General features: G+C 46.9%; 9 protein-coding genes across 9 annotated transcripts; 4 read left to right on the top strand and 5 right to left on the bottom strand.

Annotated features, from left to right (window-relative positions):
* Positions 1-276: 276 nt before the first annotated feature.
* PFICI_06359 (uncharacterized protein) lies at positions 277-1,160 on the top strand (the record flags this gene model as incomplete). The annotated part of the gene is made up of 2 exons (XM_007834940.1): positions 277-1,064; positions 1,118-1,160. 2 exons carry the CDS (start codon positions 277-279, stop codon positions 1,158-1,160), a joined length of 831 nt encoding a protein of 276 aa, XP_007833131.1.
* A 987-nt stretch (positions 1,161-2,147) lies between these two features.
* On the bottom strand, positions 2,148-3,921 carry PFICI_06358 (uncharacterized protein; the record flags this gene model as incomplete). Its single annotated transcript, XM_007834939.1, has 6 exons — positions 2,148-2,486; positions 2,533-2,901; positions 2,990-3,223; positions 3,299-3,466; positions 3,577-3,591; positions 3,694-3,921. The coding sequence occupies 6 exons, from the start codon at positions 3,919-3,921 to the stop codon at positions 2,148-2,150; spliced, it is 1,353 nt and encodes a 450-aa protein (XP_007833130.1).
* An 802-nt stretch (positions 3,922-4,723) lies between these two features.
* PFICI_06357 (uncharacterized protein) lies at positions 4,724-6,265 on the bottom strand (the record flags this gene model as incomplete). Its single annotated transcript, XM_007834938.1, has 4 exons — positions 4,724-4,995; positions 5,054-5,624; positions 5,671-5,960; positions 6,013-6,265. 4 exons carry the CDS (start codon positions 6,263-6,265, stop codon positions 4,724-4,726), a joined length of 1,386 nt encoding a protein of 461 aa, XP_007833129.1.
* A 1,386-nt stretch (positions 6,266-7,651) lies between these two features.
* PFICI_06356 (uncharacterized protein) lies at positions 7,652-8,597 on the top strand (the record flags this gene model as incomplete). The annotated part of the gene is made up of 2 exons (XM_007834937.1): positions 7,652-8,217; positions 8,300-8,597. The coding sequence occupies 2 exons, from the start codon at positions 7,652-7,654 to the stop codon at positions 8,595-8,597; spliced, it is 864 nt and encodes a 287-aa protein (XP_007833128.1).
* Positions 8,598-9,664: 1,067 nt separating this feature from the next.
* Positions 9,665-10,755, bottom strand: PFICI_06355 (uncharacterized protein; the record flags this gene model as incomplete). The annotated part of the gene is made up of 3 exons (XM_007834936.1): positions 9,665-10,327; positions 10,384-10,557; positions 10,606-10,755. 3 exons carry the CDS (start codon positions 10,753-10,755, stop codon positions 9,665-9,667), a joined length of 987 nt encoding a protein of 328 aa, XP_007833127.1.
* Positions 10,756-11,792: 1,037 nt separating this feature from the next.
* On the bottom strand, positions 11,793-13,235 carry PFICI_06354 (uncharacterized protein; the record flags this gene model as incomplete). Its single annotated transcript, XM_007834935.1, has 1 exon — positions 11,793-13,235. One exon carries the CDS (start codon positions 13,233-13,235, stop codon positions 11,793-11,795), a length of 1,443 nt encoding a protein of 480 aa, XP_007833126.1.
* A 1,401-nt stretch (positions 13,236-14,636) lies between these two features.
* PFICI_06353 (uncharacterized protein) lies at positions 14,637-15,123 on the top strand (the record flags this gene model as incomplete). The annotated part of the gene is made up of 2 exons (XM_007834934.1): positions 14,637-14,789; positions 14,863-15,123. The coding sequence occupies 2 exons, from the start codon at positions 14,637-14,639 to the stop codon at positions 15,121-15,123; spliced, it is 414 nt and encodes a 137-aa protein (XP_007833125.1).
* A 414-nt stretch (positions 15,124-15,537) lies between these two features.
* PFICI_06352 (uncharacterized protein) lies at positions 15,538-16,691 on the bottom strand (the record flags this gene model as incomplete). The annotated part of the gene is made up of 4 exons (XM_007834933.1): positions 15,538-15,821; positions 15,879-16,237; positions 16,290-16,528; positions 16,641-16,691. 4 exons carry the CDS (start codon positions 16,689-16,691, stop codon positions 15,538-15,540), a joined length of 933 nt encoding a protein of 310 aa, XP_007833124.1.
* Positions 16,692-17,517: 826 nt separating this feature from the next.
* On the top strand, positions 17,518-25,005 carry PFICI_06351 (uncharacterized protein; the record flags this gene model as incomplete). Its single annotated transcript, XM_007834932.1, has 1 exon — positions 17,518-25,005. The coding sequence occupies one exon, from the start codon at positions 17,518-17,520 to the stop codon at positions 25,003-25,005; it is 7,488 nt and encodes a 2,495-aa protein (XP_007833123.1).
* Positions 25,006-25,261: the final 256 nt, after the last annotated feature.

Raw genomic sequence — 25,261 nt, 5'->3', positions numbered from 1 at the left:
GCAATAAACAAGGAAAGTTCTGCTCTTTTACAACTGCCGTGGTAAAGAAAACATCATCCCTGTTTTATTAACTTTCAATCGAGCGTTGACATGCACTTTCAATTGTTATATTGTGTTTGGAGATAATCCATCGCCTATATTCCTCGCACTTGCCAATCTTGTCCCAAACCTTGTCAACAAACGATCAAGTTACTGCAATGCTTTTCCATATCATCGCGTGTTTATTGTTCTTTTTTGTCTCTAAGCTTTGAAAATATTACGTCATTCAAAATCCTAATGTCATTCTCAAATTTCTTTCAATATTCGGATCAGACTGCGTCTTCTGCTTTGGCGCAGAAGAAGCGCCAAGCTTGTGAACGATGTCGCAGCCAGAAGCTTAAGTGCATTCGCAACGAGGGCATTCCAAACCAGCCTTGCTTCCGCTGTACCGATGCCCGGGTCGATTGCATCACAAATACGCAGCGAAGGATAGGTCGCCCTGCAAAACCTCGTGGCGAACATCAACAAGACTCCAACAGAAGGACAGACGCGGGTAACGGAAGCCAATATACCTCAGCAGAAGTCCCGGACGATGTATCTTGGAATATGGATGACTTTGGATTTAACTCCCTCATATCCTTTCCACACGGAAGTACAGCTGTTGATTATGACTCAGCACCATCATTGGACACTTTCCATTCTGAGACCAGACAGATACCTTTCCAGCAAGCGGAGAACTATTTTGGAATGGTTGCAGAAGATAGGGAAACCGGATTAGTCTCGAGTTCCAGCGGAAACCTGGAGTCCCAATTACTTCGACTACAGCAACAGCTCACAAAGCTAGTAAATGAAATGCAGACAAAACACTGGAGTATCACGGCCTCAATGGCGCTCAAGTACCAAATGGAGGACTACGATATTATCAAAGACGCTCAAATGGATGGGCCCAGCTTCAACCCGCTCGCTGCTACATTCCAATCAATTTCGATATTTGTTCATCTTTTGGACGAAACAGTGGTTACCATCTTCTCTCAGCAATCTGCAGCAGTTTCCAATCGGTCAGGCTGGGTCAAGAGCCAATACGTGTTAACTGCCTTGGCGTGTTATATGCAGATACTTACTGCTTATGACTGTATAGTCTCGCACGTCTTAGATCAGTGCTCACGGAACCCGGACATTAAGGATTTCTTTTTGAACGAATCCCCAAAACTTGCAATTGCAGGCTTTGTCATTCCACAACCAAAGAACGTACTTGGTAGGCTGCTTGTACAGCTCTTGGAGTTGAAACTCTTGCCGGTAGAGTCAGCACTAGGGCTTCCAGATGTTTATCGTGTCTCCCCAGAAATGAATGACAGAGACAGCTGGAAAGGTGGTGGGTTACTGAAGGAGACGGATGGAAGGTTACTCTTAGATATATTGGAGAACATAGACTCCCGAGCCACGTTGAATTCATCGGAGCCGAAGGGTCCACAAGCATTGCGGGATAAATTGAACTCACTTAGATCACTAGAATTATAGCAGTAGCAAACCCATTCTACCAACAATAGCTGGTTGCATACTAATTCTCGCGCTGTGACGTATCTTTAACAGTAGATTATTTGTCGTACTGACATAGTCAGTACCCACCGCAGATCACCTGCTTGGGTATATAGTCGCTCTTCAGCACCTCTCTTTTGTAGACTAGAGATCAACTCAGACAACTTTCAATGCTTCCTCGATCATCTCGTCTTCAGTTCCCCCCTCACACATCGGCTCAGGTGAGGTTATTATTATCATCAAATTGGATCAATCTAAGCTGTGTTGGCAGTATTTCATTCGACACAAACACAGAGCCCTGAGTCCAACTTGGGCTACGTAGTTATCGAGAAGTACTGGTTTTGGTACCTTCTTTATATGTATACTGGACATTTTCTCAGATTTGAACTGGATTCACTGCGTTTAGGCTCTGTGTTCAATTCTCCCGACATCGCATCGCCAATATTGTGGCACGTCACTAAGACCTTGGGAAAATGTTCATCGGAAAAGTGACTCCTTTGAGAAGTAAAGCGCTCGACCTCACCCAAATACATGACAGCCGAGATGCTCTGCAGGCTTACCACAAACATGTTTCTCAACTATTCCATATCTATAGATATTCTGAGGCTTCGGGCTAGAATTCTGCACATCCATCAATCCCTCTTGACAATCCTAGGCAGTCCAAGCCAAAGACCGAGAATTACCACCAACAGCGCTAGAATAATAGGCTGCAAGACTTGTACACCTTTCGCTTGCGCAATTGCTCCAACTGCGAATGGCAATATTGCAGCACCACTTGACCCGAAAGCCGCAGCAAAGCCTATTGCCCCAACATGAAGGTGGCGTGGGAGCAATCTCGACATAATCACGATGGTAGCAGGGAATAGCGGCCCTAGAAAGAAACCTTGCAGTCCAACCGCAACTGCTGACACAATGAGCTGTGGTACAAGCCAGAATAATAGCTCGAGTCCCATGATTAGGAGGAGATAAATCTAAACTTCATTAGCTGTAAATCCCGGAGAATTCAGACGTTCTTACAGATATGGCTAATTTCTCGCCGATTTTAGGCGTGATGAAACCAAGGACAAATCTTCCAACGGTGATTCCCAACCAAAAGCCGGTAGCCGTCATTCCGCTGGCAACCTCACTGCCGTGGCGAACTTGAATCATGAAAACAACGATCCAGCCTCCCAACGCGACCTCAATGCCCACATAACCTAACAGGAACAAGGAACAGAGCCAAGTTACTCGAGCAGATGGTCGCGTTATAAGAACTGCGCTGAGAGTTGCCTTTTCATCATTTCCAGTGCTGGAATCGTTCTCGCTTACAGAAGCCTTGTAAGCTACGCCAGAAGACGACCAAAAGCTAAAAACCAAAGACAGGAATTCGAGGCCGGCGAATCCGATCTGTGACATTCACATTAGAGCCATGCTCATGAGACAAGTTATGCTTAAGCTGGACTAGATGTCATGTGAGATATGGTCTAGGACTTACCATCAAGTAGTAGTAGGTATACCACGGCAACCCGGCTGTCGCGACCATAGAAGTTGCAATCAAAGGTGAAAGAACCGCTCCTGCACCGTAGAATCCGTGAAGGAAGCCTAGAAGCTGGTTTGCACTCTCCATGCTTCCTATGAAAGCATTCCACCCGGCATCCCCAATGCCATTGCCGAATCCTGCTATCGCAAATGCGACAACCAGAACAGGGTAAGGAGGGTGAATAGCGACCTTGTTAAAAGCGTAAGCTGAATGAAAGCTCAGAGAGACGAGAGTTGTAGCTTTATTTTAGAAAAACAAACTTACAAGTGTGTACGCAAGAATATGAGCTCCAGCGGTAAGAGCGGCTACACCTCGCTGTCCCCAGAACTCATGTACCCGATTATTCAAAAGTGCCGATGATATATAACCCACCAAAGGTGATAGGAAAATGATGGATACGACAAGGTAAGACAGATTATAGTAACTCTCAATCTATGACTTGGTTAGTTCAAAAAGCAGAACGAATGATGACACTCGTGATGCGCGCATGTGCGTGCTTGTGTGTGTGTGGTTAATTGTACAACAGGCGGGAAAGCTCTTACGTAGTGAATCAAGGCCTGTAATTATTTGTAAGCATTTTCCCCTGTGATTTCTCTGATGTTGCTAAAAGCGGCTTTGCGACGTCTAGGAGAAGGTTAAAGTGTCAGTGCGAAACTTACACCATAAGCAGCATCATTGGCCCCCATTACTATGAAAGACCAAAAACAAGCTGCGATTTTTACGATATTTCTCCTGGGATGATTCCATCGCTGAACAGTCGTTGGAGGCACGGAGTTAGGCGAAGTCTCCGGCTCTGTAGTAGGAGTGTCGTTCATGGGTGCGACGCGACGCGACACTTCTTGCTGTTTCAATTCCGCCGTCTCGGTGGAGCTTGCGGTCGGTGCCATCGTAACGCAGAAACTGCTGCTTAGCAACGCGACCAGAACACCTAAGATGTAGGCGTACTAGATTGAGTGCAGTTCAATAAAGACTCAAAATAGCAATCCCCCCCAAAAAAGAATGAGCACGGGGAGAGAATTTGTGTGGAAAAATGATTCAAATAATTCGATGTCTCGATCAAAGATACTTGCGAAACAGGGAATAGTAGTATTGGTGTAGAATTTGAGGAGGGATAACGACGGTTTTTATATTGCGCGATACAAATAATTTTAGCTGCATAATGACTGTTCAATTATCAGCCACTCATTTAACTGCCGATGCTACCTTTGCAATCCCCATTTTAGTATTAGTGGGCTTTTCGGAGGATGCGACCGCCAAGGGAAGAATTTCCAACCCAAAAGGCTAATCTGGATGCGGCGATTTTTAGACATACATTTGCGTTTCCGGGCTTTTTATTTGTTGACATTATAGCACGCCGTGGCGTCCATGCAGTATGTATATAGTGTATGGAGGTCTATTGATGTTCCCCTGCCATGAAGGGGTTATTATTTACAGCTGGCTATGAGCTGAGAGGGCTATAAGCTGGCCACGTATCTGCCCAGCTGGAGCCTCCTCCAGCTCGATTGAAAAAAAAAGGGGGAAAGGCAGGGGGGATGGAACAAGTGCAATAATTATGCTGACCCAGCACTACCTTCTTTCGCCAGTTCAGCAGTCTGTTGTTTCTTTCTATTAGAGGAAAACTGAAATGAGCATTTGAGCTAAACTACATTAAAAGCGACAAAGACAGTACAAAGAAACATAGGTAGCTCATCATAGCTTGGGTGAAACAGAAACTCTCCAATCTTGCCAATTTTGTAGGACCAAGTTAACTGGATTCTTTAACCTCTTTGTACTTGCCTCAAAAACCTTTGGTAACTTCGTATCATGAAAACTTGCTCCTTCTATTATCATTGATGCGAGCCCTTTTGCCGCGAGGTATGCTTGAGGCATGCCATGCCCAGAGAAACCAGCAATGATGAATTGATTTGGTCTATCCGGTAGATTTCCCACGAAGGGCACCCCATCTGCTGAGTGTCCCATTACTATTTGCCAAGTCAGCTATAAAGTAGAGTCTCTTATTTTCACTGTTAAATGACTTACTCCCAGTCCATATTTCCTGGGTTTCTGCTTCACTATCTTCCCAGCCATGGAAATGTCGCTGCATATAGCCATCGAAATGTGGATGTGTCCCTCGCATCAATTCGTCATCCGCGACATTGTCGTACCATTCGGCTTTGTTGTGGTAATACTTTACACGGCCACCACCGACAACCAAACTGCCATCCAGGAGGGGGACGAGGTACTCGGAATCGATCGAACTACGTCGTATAGTACATGAGTTTTTCAAAACAGCGGTGCTTGTCTTAGGAACAATACGACAGCACGTGCCCCTCACGGGGATAATTTTGTCCTTTAACTCGGGCAATAATGCAGCTGTGTATGCATTGGTGGCATAAACAATTTGTTTTGCGCGTACTTTGCCCCTGTCCGTTGTTACCGTGGCGTACCCATCGTCATCGGGCGTGGTAGTGACATGCTTAACGCAAGTATGTGTTTGAAGATTAACTCCCATATCCAAGGCCTTGGACAAAAGATGCATAAGCAGTTTGTAGGGATGCAGATGCCCTGCCGGATAAGTGATGCAACCTTTTGCACCCTTGACGCCCGAGACCTAGAAACCATAAGCTTGTATTGCATTCAAGTGTGAGGCAGTTTACCTGTTCCGCCTTGGTACCAGACAGTGTCTGAATGGCACTCATCATAGACACATCTTTTCTTTTCAGTTCCGCTAGCTTGTCTCTCGTTTCATTCAAAAATGTCTCATCCAAGAAGACGTCGATGCAACGTGTCAAAATTAAATCACAGTCGATATCCTCACTCTCAATGAGCTCCTTGAGAGCTGACACATGCTGCTGTTCAAATCTGGCACACTCGATGGCAGCATCCAAGCCGTAGTTACGTGCAACTGCTGTAGCCATACCACATACGTCAGGTTTTAAGTGGCCACCTTATAGTCTGATTAACAAAATAGCTTCAAAGTTACTGGAAATGGGAATTACCATTACGACCTGTCGCTCCGGAGCACGCTTCACGTGCCTCCAAGAGAAGTATAGATGGCATGGGAATGTCCTTGTTTTGAGCTAGCTCAAGCATGTGGTGCATTACAGATATCCCAGCATATCCAGCACCGATAACAATAACATCCACTGTGTCAGGGAGCTTTGATGTGGTCCGTTGATCATCGATTGGGTGCACCATTGTTCTCCAAAAGGACACCGTAGGATTTTGAACTGGAACCGCAGGTGCAGCCATGGTGTTTCTGGGGGCTCCAGCTTCTGGAATGTATAGGTATGAATCCGACGGAGAAGATAATTTCAAAGAGTATATTGAATCTACGCTCCAAGTATCAGCGTGTCATTCATCTATCATCTGAACGCTCAATTTACAAGACGAGAAACGCAAGTGATACTATCTCCATTTATATTATTTCATTGATACTGCTCAACTGAAAGCAACATAACCGGGATCGGTCAATATTTGAACAGCCTAGCCTCCTACATGCTATGCGACTTCCGTTAATTGCTTGTCTATACTATTGTAATCATAGTTGAGGATATCTGTATTGCATAGTAATTGAAGAAAGAAAGCGTACAATTTATAAATGCATAAATTGACTGTCGGAATGAGAAATGCACAAGACTAATTGTGTCACTTTATGCAAGCTTCGTACAAGTTTATAGCCCGGATATGCTTTCGGCAAATGACGCGATCCCTGTCTTGGGAAATTTCCGATGCAGAAGATTCTATTAAAATTGGTCGGTGTAAAGTCAAAAACCCTCCGGTACAAGAAGCCCACGAAAGACAAAAAGGAGGAAAAAAAAAAAACCTTCCGATGCAAAGAATTCCCGACAGGCCCGCAATGCAAAAGTACCCAAATAGTATGGCGAGATTTACTATCCACAAAAGGGGAAAGTAATGAAGGTGAAAAGAAAAAAAATGAAAAAGAAGAAGAGAAAGAAAAAGGAACAAATACACAGACTGCCTCAGGTATACGAAAAGATTTCTCGGATGCATAACGTCAAGTGAATGAGGATTGTGTGAATTTTCGGGTTTTCTTCTCCTCGGTCTCTACGCCTTTGTGTCGGTATGTTAGCTATGTTTGTACACACCTCGGTCACTTTTACCCAATTCGGACATACTAGTAGTTCATGGCAGCCCATCACCCTCCTTTTTCTTTTTTCCTCTTCTGATATGGAGTAGGGAAATGGAAGTGCCAGCACCGACAAGTAGGTGATCGCGCGCTTGCCGTGGCAAATCAGTACATGCTTGAAAACGATCAACACATTGACACTCGCTTGGGGCAATTATATGACTTAGCTTAGTCTACATTAGCGCCTTGATCACAGCTTGTGAATATCTGTTGCATTGCTCGGGTAGCCTAGTACGTCCACAGTATAATGCTGTTTCAGACATATTCCGACCAGAGAACCCCAGCGATGAAAAAAATACCCAAGAGTATTTGCTCATCTGGATTTGATTACCATTAAATCCCTATATACGCATGCAGGAGCACCCTACGCCCCAGCGCTCACACACACACACACACATATATACAGATGCAAATACGTATACTGTATCCAGACTCTCATTGCCATTTATCCTTACGCTATTAGTTGAGATCTTATACATTCTTATCAAATGCATCATAAACTCACCATTATCGGTTGCGGCGTTTTTGGTCGTTCCATTGTCGATGGGCTTTTATCATCTGAGAGTTCTCCTGAATACCGTTTGGCTTTGACACACCGCCGTTTCGAGGCTCTCAAGGCCCTTCAGATCGATTACCCTGACGCTGTGGTTTCAAGGGACAATGGAGACCCCTTGATCTGGGATCATACTGACGGTGCAGCCATAAGGCATGTTGTACTCATCGCAACACAGCCACGTTTCACGTCAAACGTCTGTAAAGATATCTGCAATGCTGTGAAGTCTGCGAGAAGCGCCCAGGAGCTTGTCGTCGTCACCGTATGTCCTGGCATCACTCTAGCCCAGCTCAAAAGTTGGTTGCCCTGCGAAACCACAATTATACGGGCCATGCCAAATACCCCCATTTCCATCAGTCAAGGCGCAACCGCCCTATTTGCCAGCGAGTCCGCCCCCTGCGAAGTGGTGTCAGAAGTTCGCGCGATTTTCAGGCGAATTTCCCCTGTCGTTGCTATGCTTCCACGGGAGGAGCTCATGGACGTTGCAGCTGCCGTATCTGGGTATGTAAATTCTCCTGTCGTATGCGATACAATTCTTGTTTCCATCAAGACTGTTCCGAAGAGTATCTAAAACTTTCTTCAGATCTGGTCCGGCGTATGTGTACTACTTACTGCAAGCACTGGTGGCTACTGGTTCATCCCTAGGTCTTCCAAGTGAGCTTGCCCATCAGTTGGTAGTCCAGTCATGCATGGGGGCGGTCATGCTCGTCAAGGAGGCTGCCGAAACACCCTTATCAGACCTACTGGCTCACGTATGTGTCGCCGGCGGCAGTACTGAAAAGGCAATGAGTACATTGAACCGTTGTGATCTCCGCACAATCCTGCAGACGGCAGTGGAGGAGAGCTGGCATGCAAACCAGGCAATGGGAAAAGATGTCTAGTAGGGCTCGAGCTTAGCATGAATACCAGAGAAGTATCAGATACTCTGACTGAATTCCATTGCAGCGATACAGTACTCTTTCGTGTGAAATTCATTGTAGCCCTTCCGATTGGCCATCATCTTGGAAGTGGATTGCAATGGCTCACTGCAGAATGACGAGCAGCACTTTACCTCTTGGTATCTACATGAGCTATGGGCAGTGTTCCACAGCTGGATTAGAAGGGAAGTATCCAATCTAGGAGTAGTACTATACTCCAGATAACGGCCTATAAGCCAGTCGCACTTATAGTAGATTGGCCTTTTAGCCACAAATATGGGTTGCTAGTTATGGATATGTCAAGTTGAATTTGTGTAACTAGAACGAGGCCTAGTGATTCGTGCTTGTCAACATGAATGAAGTAGCTGATTCCCTTTAATACACTATCAATTTGCCCTGATTGAGAAAGTTGAGGTCCTAGTTAATCCTCCACGAAGAAGGGGAGAATCAAACTGACCTAGATATATCATTTTGCGATATGACATCCTGCTAACTAGTTAGTTACGTCTTCTCGTTCAAATGTCCTGCTGCTCGCTACGGCATTATTGTTGCTGCATCACATAAAGTATCATGGATATATCACTACCAGATCAGATTCGCGGACTTCTGTGAACCAGATGTGCTTGTCTAAGCGTCTCGGGCTGACTGAAGCAAGTTTGGTCACTGCTGAATATAATCATTCAGGAGATTAACAGAATGTAAATCAAGCCTGCGCTCAACTTTAACATCGACCCCGGTGAGAACTCCAGATAAGTCCGATCCCGATAGATCATTCTTCAAGATTCATCTGATGTAGGCGATTACCAAATCAAGTTTCTCGTTTTTCGGGGTAGATTCCTTGACCCCTTGTGTATATCATAGTAAAATCACTGTTGAGTAACTCTGAGCGTAGCAAGTTTTAGTAGCAGTCGAAACACTGGTTGAAGCTCGATTCATGGTTTGGGGCCAGGAAAACTAAAATCTATCAGATAGAGTTCATTTAGTATAGGCTCGCAGGAGCAATATTGATAGAAGGCAGACTTCTTAGTGACCTAATATACAACTGCATTCCGAAGTCTGTGATATTCCCGAGACAGCATATCCGGAAACTTGGAAGGCTCATTCGCGGACACAAACTTATCGTAAGGTCCCATCGAAGCGTCCGCATTGGCATTAACGAAGAAAGCCACCGAGAGACGAGACGGGATCGTTCCGGATTCTGAACACTTTGGCCCAGGAGGGACATTGACCTGATGCAAGACTGGTTTCAAAAGACCATTCGTCCACCGTTCCAGTGTCTCGCCACCATTGACAATCAGTTCAGTTTTGTTTACTAATGAGACGGATTCGAACGATCCCGGAGAGCTCTGATTCTCGACCTCGAGGCCTCCACTACTGTCCTGCACGAGCAAAGTGATTGCACTTGCATCGGTGTGCGGCCAGATACGCATCGTATTGTTGGACTGAAGTTTCTCAGCTGAGACATTAGGATAATGAATCAGGCGCATTTCGCTCTTGCAGCCGTCACAGCGGCTTACAAAAGAGTCTTGAGGAACCCCCAAGGCCAGCTCAAGAGCGTTGAGAACTCTCATGGCAACTTTGTGCGACTTGAACCAGTATTGCTCTAGCCAGGATCTGAGCCCCGGAATGCTGGTTTCTGCTGGCCATTGATTGGGGAAATCAGTATCGTTCGGACCTCCCATATCAAAGGTTTCCTGTATTGATGTATATCAGTCTCAATCGAGCCACGCGTCACACATGTCCCACATACCTTGAAATCTTCCCGCCCTTCGTGGCTGGCCATTTCAAGATTGACTGCACCGTTGATATTCAAAGTTGCGGTTTTCTCAACACCAACAGCGCTGTAACCACGCTGAGGTTCTGGTCCAGCAACATTGGACACTGCTAGCTTCTCCTCCAGAGGAAGTGCAAAGAACGCTTTGTTCTGAAATCATAAATTAGCCAATATTTAGAATACGAGAAGTCATCATACCCAGGCAAGGAGCTGGTTAATTTCCGATTCGGAAATGCCATGACCAACAAGTTTAATGAAGCCGTCCCGACGAAAGCCTTCTAAAGCCTTTCTTGCGAATTCTGGGGAGTTGGATTGGAAATCGCTTAGATCCAGTGTGAATGGAGTCATCGTGATGGCTGGGTTTCGAAAACTGTAAAAGTGTGGTTGCGGGGAAGAATAGTGTTGTACTTAGAATATATTTCAATAGGTTTCGCAATCTCTCTCTCTTTCCCTTTCTCTCTTTCTCTCTATATATATACATATGTATATGTGTGTAAGTGGAACAGGGTCCAAATTTCCTATTCCTCGATAGTCATAGCGTATCGAAGGGTCGGACATAGAGCAGTACTGTGTACTTCTCTAATCAAGTCTGGGTTTGATCTCCCAAAGCAGAGAGGCTTGTAAAAGTCAAAGTACTCTAAAAATCAGCCAGAATTTTCAAGTGACCAATACAAACTAATTTTCGATATCATGCCTCGGAGAACGTGTTTTGACAATGTGGGTAAGGACTTGCGTAGAGTTTGGTTCTTTCTACATAGTCCGATTTTTCCGGGATAAAACCGATTATGCCGACAGTTCTCATGGCAAATATCTCCGTAACATACTTGCAAAAGCTTCTTATCAGCATTCTGCTCGAATGCCCGTCTCGTGAATGCAACCACCGGAAACATTTCTATTGCTTGTTGGAAGCTGCATAATCTCCGATGTTGTTCGTTTCTCATTAAAAGCCGAGCCCGTGCTTGGCCACCAAGGTTAGGCTGTATTCAGAAAATTAATACTTGTTGATTCGTCCGGAGTATTACTCTTGAGTTTCGGCGTGTAACAGTAAAGGTGAAAGGCGCCAAACAATACTCAATCGCTATCGCTAGGTGGCATTCGGGCCCTAAAGCATATTGGGTTAGAATGGAAATAGCGCTCGGTAATGCCCAAGTCCGGTTGGAAAATTACCCACAGTACATCTTCACTACCGCACTGTATCAAATCTAATTCCTTACATTCGTGGACTTCTTGAAGGGTTACATGACACTTATCAGAGCAGGGGTCGATTTGGGCTTGTAAAGTCAGTTCAATCAAGCAAACGTGCAAGTGGTACGCTCGTTATTTCTGATCTCGGTTTATTTTGCTCAGGTAGAACTAAAGCTGTCTCATTAAGGACCAAAGTTGTACTACATATCCTTGACCTCATAAAATTTTCTTCCAAAGGAGAACCACACAAAACAGATTAGGCTCAAAATCAACACCAAAATACCAGGCGTATAATTTGCCTGGTAGGTAGACACTGGCAAGTCCGGAGGGAACGAGTAGAAAACAAGAACAATCAAAGTCCATCCAAGCATGATGACGTTTGCGATGCACCCCAGCATCGGAAACCAAAAAGGCCCGTGACTAATCTGAGCCCGTCCCCTGTAATGAACTAAGATGACTGGCAGGCTATAAGTGAAGTACTGCAATATGACACCTGCGGCAGAGAAGGAGGTGAATGCTATCTCCGAGCCAAGATACAGGCACCCTGCAATAGCCGTCCCGAAGGCAGAGCCAAATAGAGACCATATTGGAGTATGGAAGGGTGAAGATGCAAGTCTGCAGAAATGGTGGTGTAGAGGGAACGCTGCTTCCCGGCTAAGTGTCCAAGCAAGACGAGATTGCCAAAGTTGGACAGCCCAAACAGTTCCCATACTGACAATGAGGATCGGGATTGATAGAACCGCGGCAGCAACCTTGCTGTGAGTGATTCGGTAGATCAAGACAACGGCCGAGTTGTCATCCGACGCATCAATCCCATCAGGTAGGTTAACCAGTATGGCTAAGATAGTAATCAACCCCGAGCAGAACCCAATAGCGATTGTCCACATGAGAACCTTGGGTATATTGGTGGCAGGGGACGGAATCTCTTCTGCCAAGTGCGTGGTGACATCAAGGCAGGAGAAAATCCAGTTCAGGCCATTGACGCCGATCAAGAATGCTGCGCCGTTTGGCCATCCCGATGCATTGTCAAGGGGTCCCAAGAAACTTTCCGTGGTGGCGCGGGTAGTAGACATTGCGAAGAGTGTGATGGAGAAAACGCCGAAGGTAATGCAACTCAAGATTAACATGAGCTTAGATATCGTTGGCTGGGCAAATTTGAAGGTTGCTAGGAGCAAGGTGATGAGATTAAGTGCCTGATATCCCGCAAATCCCATCCACCTCTGGTATACAAAGGCTGGTTTTAGGAGCTTGATCAGCGAGAAGAGATATTGGAAGACGGCAAGGCAGCCTGAGGCACCTATAATGATTGCGGAGAACCATCCAGTCATCCCCGTGGCGTAAGACAGGAATCGTCGATATTCGGGCGGGGCCAATCGATTCACCCAAATGTATTGTCCGCCAGGGTGAGGCATAGCAGAGCATAGCTCAGCAAGGCTTATGGCTGTGGACAGGGCAATCACTGCCATCATGAGAAAGCCACCCAGAAGCAGGGGTGCTCCACCGAAGGGTAACACGGTACCAACGACGAGTAATACTCCAAGAGCCGTGTTGGTGATACTATAGCCAATGCCGAGTGCCGAGAAAGTGCTGAATTGTCTTTTGTTTTCTATGCTTGTAGCCGAATTTTCCGCGTTATCGAGCATTCTGAGGAAATGCACGTCCACTTTGATACAGGATTCACGAGAAGTGAAAAAGAGTGTTATGATAATCATATATGTCAGATACAGAATTAAGGTCACTTGTGACTATTATCAAACTTTACACGGAAGATATAAATACTTCAGTATTATGCGAGGTATTATGTCGATGCATTCTTCTGTTTCCCTGGTTAGATGTCGGTGAAGTTGATGCTACCGAATGAATCAATATCCGAATGAAATGTGACAGATTCCTGTTTTTTAGGTGTATAATAGCGTCGACCGTGTAGTCGATCCGTAAGTAAAATCAAGGAATTGGCCGGGTTCGTATGGATGAATGTGCATTAGCACGCCATGATAAATGTTACAGGGATAGTTTTGCATCGGTCTTCGGACAATTCGCTGCAGTGTGATGATCAGACGACACTCAAATACCCAAACTAATATGCCACCACATTTAGCTCATTTATTGGTCGATTAAAGAGCTCCAATAGTGTGATAATCGCCACACGTGTCAAGTCAATTAAAGAAAGAAGAATATAAATGGGGACGATTGAAAATCTTACTTGACGTGCAAAGATCCCATTCGCCACAGTCCTCTAGCAGTCACTATACTTCAGGGCTTAGCATCTAAAGGTTCTTGGTTGTTTCTTTGGAGTCTTCTTGTTGTTAGACATCGTTCAAGATATCTCATCTACGCTTCAACCATGGGATCAATTTCGACTCCTCCAGTCAATATCACAGTGTCTGATTATGACATAGACAGCAAGGATTACCCTTCAGAAGATATCTTGACGCAAGAGGTTATCAAACGGCTCAAAGTCGCGGGTGGGTGTATTGTTCGTAATTTATTTGGGCAAAATACCGTCTATTCAATCACGCGGGATTTTGAACCCTATCTAAAAGCCAAGCAAACAAGTGCAGGTCAGTTACCAGCTTTCTCACAGAGCTACCCTTCGACTAATGCTCTTGGTAGATTATTTTTGGCCTTCTGAAACGACGCTTCTGAATGGCCTCGTGAGTAAATCGGACACATTTACTCGAGAAGTCGTTGGCAACAGGACCTTCCAAGAGGCATCTGAGCACCTATTGACCTCTCCATCCAAAGGCTTCTGGGTATGGCATACTGCGATCAGTTCATCACAAAAGACATGCATAATAAATTAATCATGAGAGACAGGTTGGCCAGAGGCTTATTAAGCCAATCTCAAAACCCCAGATGAACAATACATGTGCTTTCAGAATTGCACCAGGGGCAGAGGATCAAGGTTTCCACAGGGATGACAACGTTCATCATGGGCAAGTACCCTAATGCAAGTAAAGTGAAATGTGAAGCTCATATTTCCCAGATGGAATGGACATGCAGATGAGTATATCATAGGCAGAGACACTGGTGTGGCTATATTCATGGCGCTCACGAAAACCACCAAAGCCAATGGTGCCACTCGTTTCATCCCTGGAAGCCACCTTTGGGATTATACTACCCCGCCACCCGAGAACAACGACTCCTGTGTCTATATAGAGCTGAGCCCTGGGGACGCTTTCTTCATGCTTCATTCGGTAAGTACTGATTAATTTGGAGGCTGTGCGGTCGAGGTACAAATGCTGGCGAAATGACTTACATTGTATGTAGACGCTTCATGGGGGGTCGGCCAACACGACCAAGGATGAATACCGTTTCATCTGTATGTCTACTTCAACCACCGGTCTTCTGAGACAAGAGGAGAATCAGTACCTAGCCAATGATGTGGAGAAGATCAAGAAACTACCACTTTCGTTGCAGAGGTTTCTTGGATGGGGTATCTCAGATCCTTGGAAGGGTTACGTCGAACTCAAAGACCCCGTTCTGCTATTGAACCCCGATGAAAAGGACTTGGCCAACACAGAATACTAAATAGTTCTCATTACATCGGTGGTGAATAGTGCTAGTTTCTTTATACTCAACAAGTTCTATAGTTTCTAGTTTGCAATGTCGAAAACACACTGGCTTATAGTTTCAGACAAATTCACCTTTCCTTCTTGCTTCCAATATCGGAATCCCAATTATATCAGAATATTAGCATCCAAGTGTCAGTATCACCACTCATCTAGAAACCTTTCGCTGCTTTTGTGATTATCATGATCTCGCCAAAATCATTCTGATTAGCTCTTATTCTAAACCAACACTGTGATAGCAACAGGAATTATATCGACTTAGTTACAGAGTTCAATTATAAAATATCAAGAACGATTTATAATCTATGAATGACTTAATGCATACTCGCTTCCCAAATGGACTAACAGTATCGCAGCAATACGTCTTTGATTACTATATGCATGATTGCTTGGGGTCTGCTTGCGACTTGCATGTCCACGCATCTCTCAAGAATGTCTCAATTCTCGTGATTTGCACTTCAGGAAACATGTCCATAAGGCTTTCCCCACCCAAATTGTACCCATCACTCAACAGTGTAAACATGGCCTCTTTCTCGACCAATTGATAGAGGTTCCCCCATTGTTCCTGTGCAAACAAATCTCGATTAGAAGGCAGCTGAGTAATCTGGCCTCTTTGGATATCCTCCACTGAGTCATATATCACAGTGAAGCTTTTCCCTGTGCATCTTGTAAGCTACCGTCTTGATATATGCGTTTTATTTGCGTCTTACACACCTGTAACTCTTTCTAGAATTTGTATCAGGTCTTTGAGCTGGAATTTGTTGCCTTCGATAAGCGATTCGCGAGGCCATCGATCGCCAGGGATATCAATGAGGCGCTCTACGATGGCTGCAAGGTCTGCTGAATGAGTAAAAACCATCATCTGTGTGCCGTCTCCTGGCAAGACACAAATCTCATGCTGTAGATCGACAAAAATTGACCAAGGCATCAGATTTGTCGGTTTTGGGTGGAATGGCATTGCAAGATAGTCGAGGAAAAGGCCGTTTCGGATGAGTGTCCAGGTGAGCTGCGGATGGCGCTCGAGCTCTTCCTCGGATCTGAGTTGATAACTCTTGAATGATAACTCGATACCTCTTTCGTAATTGCGTCAAGTAATGGTTTACAAGAAGATACAGATCTACCTACTGGATGGGAACATGGAAGTCAAGATGGTATTCACTGGGAATGAACTTTGACACAGTCCCGGATTGCGCGGAAGCGCGGATCAAATTGATTTGAGAGTCGGAAGTCTTTTCGTCAAGTAGTACTAGGGCAGAAACGACTACTTGGATGTCGTTCTCGCGTAATGTAGAGCTGATCTGGTCGACGTTGCTGTAGTTCACGCATAGGTGTTGCACTCGAGACTGTGCACTTATATTTGCTTCCTTGGGAAGATCAGTCAATCAGAATCAATAAGTGAGGTTTCCTGTGAATGTTACATGCATTTCTCGATAGCACGAAAACCCTGTGCTTGCCTGAGGCGATCATGGCATTCACCAAGGTGCGACCAACAGCCCCCGTGCCACCAGCAACAGCTACGATAGCCATGCTGACAAGTATAGAAGTAGTTTCGGAATCCGCGTCTCTGGGAGGAAAAAAAAAAAAAAAAAAAAAAAAGGCAAATGTGATTATAAGCGCGTATAATATCTAAGTAACCATAAACGCCAACCACATTTGTCAGAGGAAAAAAGTTTTTATTGTAGTCTGACGTATTTTTGGAATCGACAGGCTTCATCCGTCATCTTCCGTGATCTCTAAACATGTCAACGATATCAACCTTGCCCAGCTTACGGTTAAGGCCGTATTGAATATCCAGCCTTAGTCAAGTATGAGTGGACGCATGTGGCATTCAATTTACAAGGTTGTACCAATTGACTCGCCCCACCCGAGCTAATGGGTCGGACATATACTCACTACGGGCAGAACCCGTTCAATGCTACAATGATGGCGAGATTTTGCTTCCCGCATCGGAGCATTCGGAGATTCCCGTATAGTCGAAAAGGTCCGTCAAATCACCGACCTAGGATCATTTCGGTGCAATTCTGTGTGAAAAGGTTCTGGCTCGTAAATGATCTGTGATGGGCCATGAGATGGAAAGCGTACAATTATCAGGTTTCAATGTCTTCTCTAGTATTGGAGACTGGCGGATCTGCCGAAAGTCAGTTGGAACAAGGAATTGGTCATGTAATGCGCTTGCATAATATCGGGCCACTATTTGAGGCTGCGAGTACACGAGATTAAGGAATTAGAAATATACCTTCTTGTAGACTGATGTAAATCAACTATCCAATACAAGTTTAGTTGAAGCAAATCGTGTCCAAGTTGTTGCCGAAATTACAACCACACAAGTTATTGTACCATCTTCCCGAGCAACATGCCGGCCATCTCAGAGGCGGAGTATCTTGGTCTTGTGACTGGGTTCAATGCGACTGATGATGGTCGCTTTCTGGGGAAGCGCCTGGATCTGTTGTTCGAGGATGTTGTGGAAGAGCATCCATCCAGCATCGCCTTGATTCATGGCGATAACCGGGTATCATATCAAGAATTGAACAATTCTGCAAACAACTTTGCACGGTGCCTCGCTCGGCGGGGTGCGAATCAAGGCGACATCATTGGACTCGCCGTGGACCGCTCTATAGATTTGGTCACGGTCATGCTCGCTGTGTTGAAGCTCGGTGCAGCCTACGTACCAATCGATCTATCATTCCCCAAGAGTCGTATCGACCAGATGATAGAAGATGCCGAACCGAAATTCATCATTACGAGTGGACATACAGATAGTCTCTCACGCTGGAAAGGCTTGAGTCTGGGCGTTGATGAGATCAGACATGACGAGATCACCCATGCGAGCAATTTGGAAGTCAAAATTCAACCAGAGGACCTGGCGTATGTCATATACACCTCAGGTTCCACGGGGAAACCCAAAGGGGTTGAGATTAGCCATGGTGCTGCAACGAACTTTTTGGCCTCGCTAAGAGAGCGGGAACCGGGGTGCGGACCACATGATACATTGCTCGCCATCACTACGATTTCATTCGACATGTCCATCTTGGAGCTATTCTTACCCCTCCTGTCTGGGGCAAAAATGGTCATTGCACCAGCTGATGCTGTCAAGGACCCGCAGGAACTGCTGAGATTGATGCTGCTTCACGGCATTACCATGATGCAGGCAACGCCAGCAACATGGTCGATGCTATGTGATTCTGGGTGGCAAGATCAGCCGAGGCTTTCCAAAGCCATCTGTGGTGGTGAAGCACTTTCTCGCCAGCTCGCCGACCGCCTCTTAATCCATGCTGACACCGTGTGGAATGTCTATGGCCCATCTGAAACAACCTATGGAAGCGTCGGGCAAGTCGGTCATGATGGTGCCATCAGTGTGGGAAATCCGGTCGCGAATGGTCGCATCTACGTCCTTGATGAAGACCTCTCGCCGGTTCCCTTGGGAAGTAGTGGGGAGGTGTATATTGGTGGCGCCAGCGTATCGAATGGTTACCGTAACAAGCCAGAGCTTACGCGTTCCCGTTTCCTTCCAAACCCCTTCCATGGTGGTGTCTTCTTTCGTACAGGTGATCTTGGTCGTTTTCTGGAAGTGGGAAAGTTACATATCCATGGAAGAATTGACGACATGGTCAAGATTCGAGGCTATCGCATTGAAGTTGGTGATGTGGAAGCTGCTATAATGGACAATGTTGCGGTGTCCGAAACTGCTGTTATTGGACGCGCCGGCCGTCTTGTGGCCTACTGTGTGCCTAGTCCTGATTTCTCAACGACACTGTCATCCTCCGAACAGGCCGGAGCAATCCTCGATCACATTTTGCGACCTTGGCTTACAGAAAGGCTGCCAGAATATATGGTACCAGCATTCTTTGTGGCTATGGATGTCTTGCCGTTATCGCCAAATCAAAAGGTTGATCGAAAAGCCCTACCAGATCCTTTGATGAAGATGAGCATCATCTCTTCTAAGCAACCCACAACTAACTTGGAGACCCAAATACGAGACATATGGTCCAGCGTCCTAGGCCATGATCAAGTTGGTATTGAAGATGGCTTCTTTCAGATCGGAGGCGATTCCGTTAGACTGATCCAAGTACAAAAGCAGCTGGAGAAGTTGGTCGGCTTCAAGATACCAGTGCCTGTGTTGTTTGAACATTTCACAATCAAAGCGCTAGCTAAGTATCTCATGGGAGCCACGAGTATCTCTGAACAAAAGGTGGACACGGATCGCGATGCTGGATTTGACAGGAAGGTCCACGATGATGACATTGCGATTGTCTCCATGGCATGCCGTTTGCCTGGCCACATCCACGATCCTGATGACTTCTGGGATCTTCTCGAAAGGGGCGGTGATGCCATAACCAAAGTTCCGAAAGATCGTTGGGATGCTGACAAGCTCTACGATGCAAGCCCAGGCATACCCGGGAAATCATACTGTCGGTATGGCGGGTTCCTGGACTCGATCCTTACACACGATATATCTTTTTTCGGCATTTCGCCACGAGAGGCTCAGGAAATGGATTGCACGCAACTCTTGGCGCTTGAGGTTGCCTGGGAAGCCTTCGAGCGTGCTGGTTACACCCGGCAAATGCTCCAAGGCAGCGAGACCGGCGTGTTTTTGGGCGTCAGTAACAACTTGGCAACAAATCGAAAGTCGGGCAACCTGAATGGCTACTCCATCACGGGAAGCGCCAGTGCCGTGGCCTCTGGCCGTCTATCCTATTTTTTCGGCCTCCATGGACCAACGATGACCGTGGACACCGCATGTTCCTCTTCCCTAGTCACAGTGCATCTGGCATGCAACGCCTTACGCTTGGGTGAATGTGATATGGCCCTTGCAGGCGGCATGACGATATTATCCAGCCCTGGTATACATATCGAATTTAGTCAACTACAGGGATTATCACGCGATGGTCGCTGCCGAGCCTTCTCTGCTGATACGCAGGGCACAGGCTTCAGTGAGGGCATCTCCATGATGGTGCTTAAACGTCTATCCAAGGCAGAACGTGACGGCGACATTATTCATGCTGTTATCAGAGGCACAGGTGTGAATCATGGAGGACGAGCTGCGGGTCTTACCGTGCCTAGCGGCCCTAGCCAGGCCCGGCTGATTCGGAAAGTACTTGCAGGCGCTGGAGTTCAGGCCAGCGATGTCGATTACATTGAGGCGCATGGTACGGCTACAACGCTCGGTGACCCGATCGAGGCTGCAGCACTTGCTGAAGTCTTTCGTGGCAGAGACTCGAAAGCTGATCCCTTGTGGATTGGATCCTCCAAATCGAATATCGGCCATTGTGGAGCAGCAGCTGGCATTGCTGGTATGATCAAGGTCGCTCTGTCTCTTCAGCACAGCAAACTACCACGAACCCTGCATGCGGCAGTGCCGACTTCTGCAGTCGATTGGGAGGCAGCTAAAATGTCACTTGTTCAAGAAGAACAACCTTGGCCTGCCAGTATCCATAGAAAGCGTCACGCAGGCATCAGCTCGTACGGAATAGGAGGCACAGGCGCCCATGTCATTCTCGAGGAGTCTCCCAGCCCGGCAAATGAACTTGGTCAAATGAATAGTGGCGAATCACCATCATTTGATCTGGTATTTCTCATCTCTGGCCGGACGTCTATCGCCTTGCAACATCAAGTGCTGCGGTTCGAACAATACGTCAAGAGACCAGGTCCCAGCCCATCTCTTCAAGACATGGCCTTTTCGTTGGCGACTACTCGTACTCATTTTCATCACCGCTTGGCTTTCAAAGCCCGAAGTAAAGACGATTTGCTGGAGCAGCTGGCGTCAATCCGCGAGCCTAGTTCTTCGATAGTGACAAATCCTTTCGATCAGGATGTAAGAAAGCCACGCCTTGCTGTGCTCTTCAGCGGTCAGGGTAGCCAAGTCTTGGGCATGGGCAAAATGCTTTACCAGACATATCCACTCTTTCGCTCGTCGCTAGATCAAGTGGCAGCATATTTTTCTGAACTCGAAGCACCTTTGTTAGATGTGATGTGGGCTGAGGCTGGCACAAGCTTGGCTTTATTGCTAGATCGGACCGATTTTGCTCAGGCTGCAATATTCTCCATTCAGGCCTCACTTTGGCTGCTCTGCGAGAGCTTCGGGGTAGAACCCGATGTCATCCTAGGCCACAGCGTTGGTGAGTTCGCAGGGGCTTTTGCCGCTGGTGTTCTGGATCTTCCAAGTGCCTGCTCTCTTGTGGCTTGTCGTGGTTCCTTGATGCAAAGTATGCCCGACAGTGGTGCGATGGTAGCCATGGAGGCTGGTCTACAGGAGACCGTTGCAGCGATCAACCTTTTGGGGCATGGTAGTCAAGTCTCTATTGCTGCAAGTAACTCGCCAGAGCAAACGGTCATCTCTGGAAATCGCGAAGACGTAGGAGTCATCACGGCTCACTTTACCGCCAAGGGTCGCAAAAGCAAGAAACTCAATGTGTCTCGCGCGTTTCATTCACATCTTATGAGAGATATACTGCCACAATTCCGTGCAGTGGCAGAGAAAATCACCTTCCATCAACCTCGAATACCTATTGTCAGCAGTCGGACAGGTCAGCTGGCTGATGCAGGTCAGATGGAGGATCCAGAATACTGGGTCCAGCACATTGTCGACCCGGTACTCTTTACAGATGCCATATTTGCTGTTTCTGACTTGGGTGTCAATGTGTCTCTGGAGCTCGGCTCACGTCCAGTCCTCAGCAGCATGGGCATGGAATGCTTTGTAGACCGTCAAGAATCTGACTATATGACCTGGCTTCCCTCCCTTGCTCCGGGTCAGCAAGACCTTTCTGTCTTTCACCGAAGTCTCGCCGAACTACACATCCGCCATGTTGGGATCAATTGGTCGGCAGTCTTTTCTCCATTCCATTGTCGAAGGGTACAGCTACCTACATATGCTTTCCAACGCAACTACTCTCTTCCCCACGATGACGGCAACGAATCTACGTCGCAAGTACCTTCATCGGAGCTAGCGGCAAAGCCTACAGATCAAACGTTCGCTATTCAATGGCAGCCTTCCAATACTCAAAAGAAGCCTTTGATATCCACTTGGGGAATTCTTTGCCCGGCTGGCGTTGAATTGCCTTGGATGTCTGGGGTCATCGCCTCTTTGTCGCGCAGAGGCCTATATGTGCGGAAGGTGGACCAGCTTGGTGACGCAGAGTCGCTGAGTGGTCTGATCTGTCTAATGGACTTATCTGCAGATGTGTTGAGTCAGGCTCACACACTATCAAAAATGACTCTGAGTCTATTGCAAACGGCAGTGGAAGCCCGTTTTTCCCCAGAACTTGTATGGGTGACCCACCAAGCTGTTGGCACTGGCTTCCAGGACGGAGTTACGAATGCTGGGGCAGCACCTATATGGGGACTGATACGGACAGCCCGAACCGAGCACTCTGAATTGCGCCTACGCTTGATAGATCTAGGGGAAGGGCAGAGCACGGTCGACGCTTTCCCCTTGGCGCTTACTGTCGAAGATGAACCCGAATGTGCACTACGAGACGGTCAGGTACTGATACCTCGGATTGAACGCTACAGACCGCGCGATTCTTTACAAACGAAGCAGAACTGTTTCGTACGAAAGGATGGTGCAGTCTTGATTACAGGCGGCCTCGGCGATATTGGTCGTCAGTTTTGCAGGAGGCTAGTGAAATTCCATGCTGTGACCGATATAGTGCTTGCATGTCGCCGTGGAATGGATGTCCCGGGAGCTGAAGCACTGCTACAAGAGGTGGCAGAACTAGGAGCCAAAGTGACTGTGCTTACTGTTGATATGGGAGACCGACACGGTGTCGAAGGGATCTTTGAGCTCTTCTCCTCATCTCGCCCTTTGCGCGGTATCATTCATACCGCAGGTACACTCGATGATGGAGTGCTTACGTCTCTCACGGAAGGGAGGCTCGAAACTGTCTATCGGGGCAAGGTCGACGGTGCATGGCATCTCCATTGCCTGACGCAACATATGGATCTGGACTTCTTCATTATGTGCTCTTCTCTTTCTGGAGTGATAGGAAATGCTGGGCAGGCCAATTACGCCGCGGCCAACACGTTCCTTGACTCAATCGCATACATGCGTTCGGCGATGCATTTGCCGGCCACCACAGTCTCACTGGGACTATGGGGTGGCGAAGGGATGGGTGAAAGGCTTGATGAGCACTCTAAAGCTCGATATTCCGAGATGGGCATGTGCTCCTTACACCCAGAAACTGGCCTGGATTTGTTTGAACAGCTGGTTCAAGAGGACTGTCCTCACAGCATTGTGGCTGCCTATGACTTCGACAAACTCCAAACATACTACAATGAGTCCGGCGGTGTTCCCCCTCTGTTCCGATCGCTTGTCAAACCTAAGTTACTCTCCTCAGCTGATCTGAAAAGGCCAGTGCTTGTCAGCGCCTTACTGGAAGTTGACCGCGATCAGCATGAAACCATTGTTTTAAGCACTGTCCGACACGAAGTAGCTAAAGTCTTGGGATTTGCATCCGACGTCAGCATTAACATTGATGATCCATTGAGGGAACTTGGAGTCGACTCGTTGACTTCCATTGCTACACGCAAGCGCCTATCTAGCCTGACCGGCTTGACGCTTCCAAGCAAATTCGTGTTTGATCACCCCAATCTACGAACTCTGAGTCAATTTTTGTTGTCAGAAATGTACAAATCTCTATCGAGAAGTTCTTCTGAGACATGGAGTGACGCGACGGAAGCCACGAGTCAAGGCACGACATTACCAGAAACACCGAGCAATGAGGGATGTCTGGAACCTTGCCTTGCCTTCGATGCATCTCGCGCAATCCCGGGGCCCCCCAATACTGTCTTCATCACGGGCTCTACAGGGTATGTTGGTGCATTCATCACGGCCTATTTGCTGAGAAGAGGCATCAAGGCTCATTGTCTGGTTCGTGCTGCTTCCGCAACAGGTGCTCGGGACAGGGTGGTACAGATTCTGAGGCAGTATGGCCTTTGGACTCAAGACTATGAGTCGCTACTCACAGCAACATCCGGGGACATATCTAAGCCGTACTTTGGAATGTCTGAGCCAGAATTCGGGAAATTAGCGGGACAGGTTGACGCTGTGTGTCATGCAGCCGCTCTGGTAGACTGGATGCGACCATTAGACGACTACATCGGCGCAAACGTGACGAGTACGAAAGAAGTTCTCCGGCTAGCAGCTACCGGACGGCCGAAGCCAATTCACCACGTTTCGACTATAGCAGTCATTCCAAGGTACATGGGCTACAGTGTATCCAAGTCTGCTACAGAATATGGCTATTCAACTTCCAAGTGGATGGCAGAGCAGATGGTAAAAGCGGCAAGATGGCGAGGTGCCAAAGCCTCAATTTACCGTCTACCATACGTATCAGCAGCATCAACTGGCCATTTCCGGCTTGATCGTGGTGATTTCCTACACAACCTTGTGGTAGGATGTGTCGAGATGGGCAAATTCCCGTCAATTGCAACTGACCTATCCTTGGTCCTACCAGTTGATTATCTGGCAGAATCAATAGTCACGGTCATGACGGGAGACCTTCTGTCAGGAAATGATTTCAATTTGGTCAACAACAAGGCTTTGAGCTTTGACCAGTTCTTCAAGCTGTTGGCTGGCCCTCAACAGGAACTCATTCCGTTCAGCGAGTGGCGGACACAGGCCATGGAGTTTGCCACAACCAACCCGAAGAGTTCATTCGCGAGAATCTCTGCAGTCCTGGATATCTGTCCCACCGAAGAAGAAGCTATTGCAATGTTTCACTTTACAGGCATCGAAGTAGACATCTTTGCCTCCAACGAACTCCCACCACCGCCATCATTCAATGAGGATTCGGCGAGAGCTTATCTTGGACGGATTGCTTCGGTGAAAAGTGATGTATTCTAGAATAGTCGTTCATTACCTCGTACGACAACTCGTCCAACTGATCATTCTAATTGACGTGTCATGCAAAGAAAGACTTGGCCTGTGACTTAAAGATCCCAATTATTCGCACCAGTAAGATCCATGAGTTTGAGTTGATGGGCTGATAACGAGGGTGAAAATTACAGCTGTTTGGGGGGTTGAGAAGCCTTCTGTATATAGGTAGGTAATAAAGCTTGCTAATTCACCGGGCCTTCTCCACACTAGAAGTATTCTGTGG

The sequence above is a fragment of the Pestalotiopsis fici genome, assembly GCF_000516985.1.
Source record: "Pestalotiopsis fici W106-1 unplaced genomic scaffold PFICI_Scf_4, whole genome shotgun sequence".
Taxonomy (NCBI): domain Eukaryota; kingdom Fungi; phylum Ascomycota; class Sordariomycetes; order Amphisphaeriales; family Sporocadaceae; genus Pestalotiopsis; species Pestalotiopsis fici.
The sequence above is the reverse complement of the archived record's forward strand: the minus strand, read 5'-3'. Positions and strand labels throughout refer to the sequence as shown.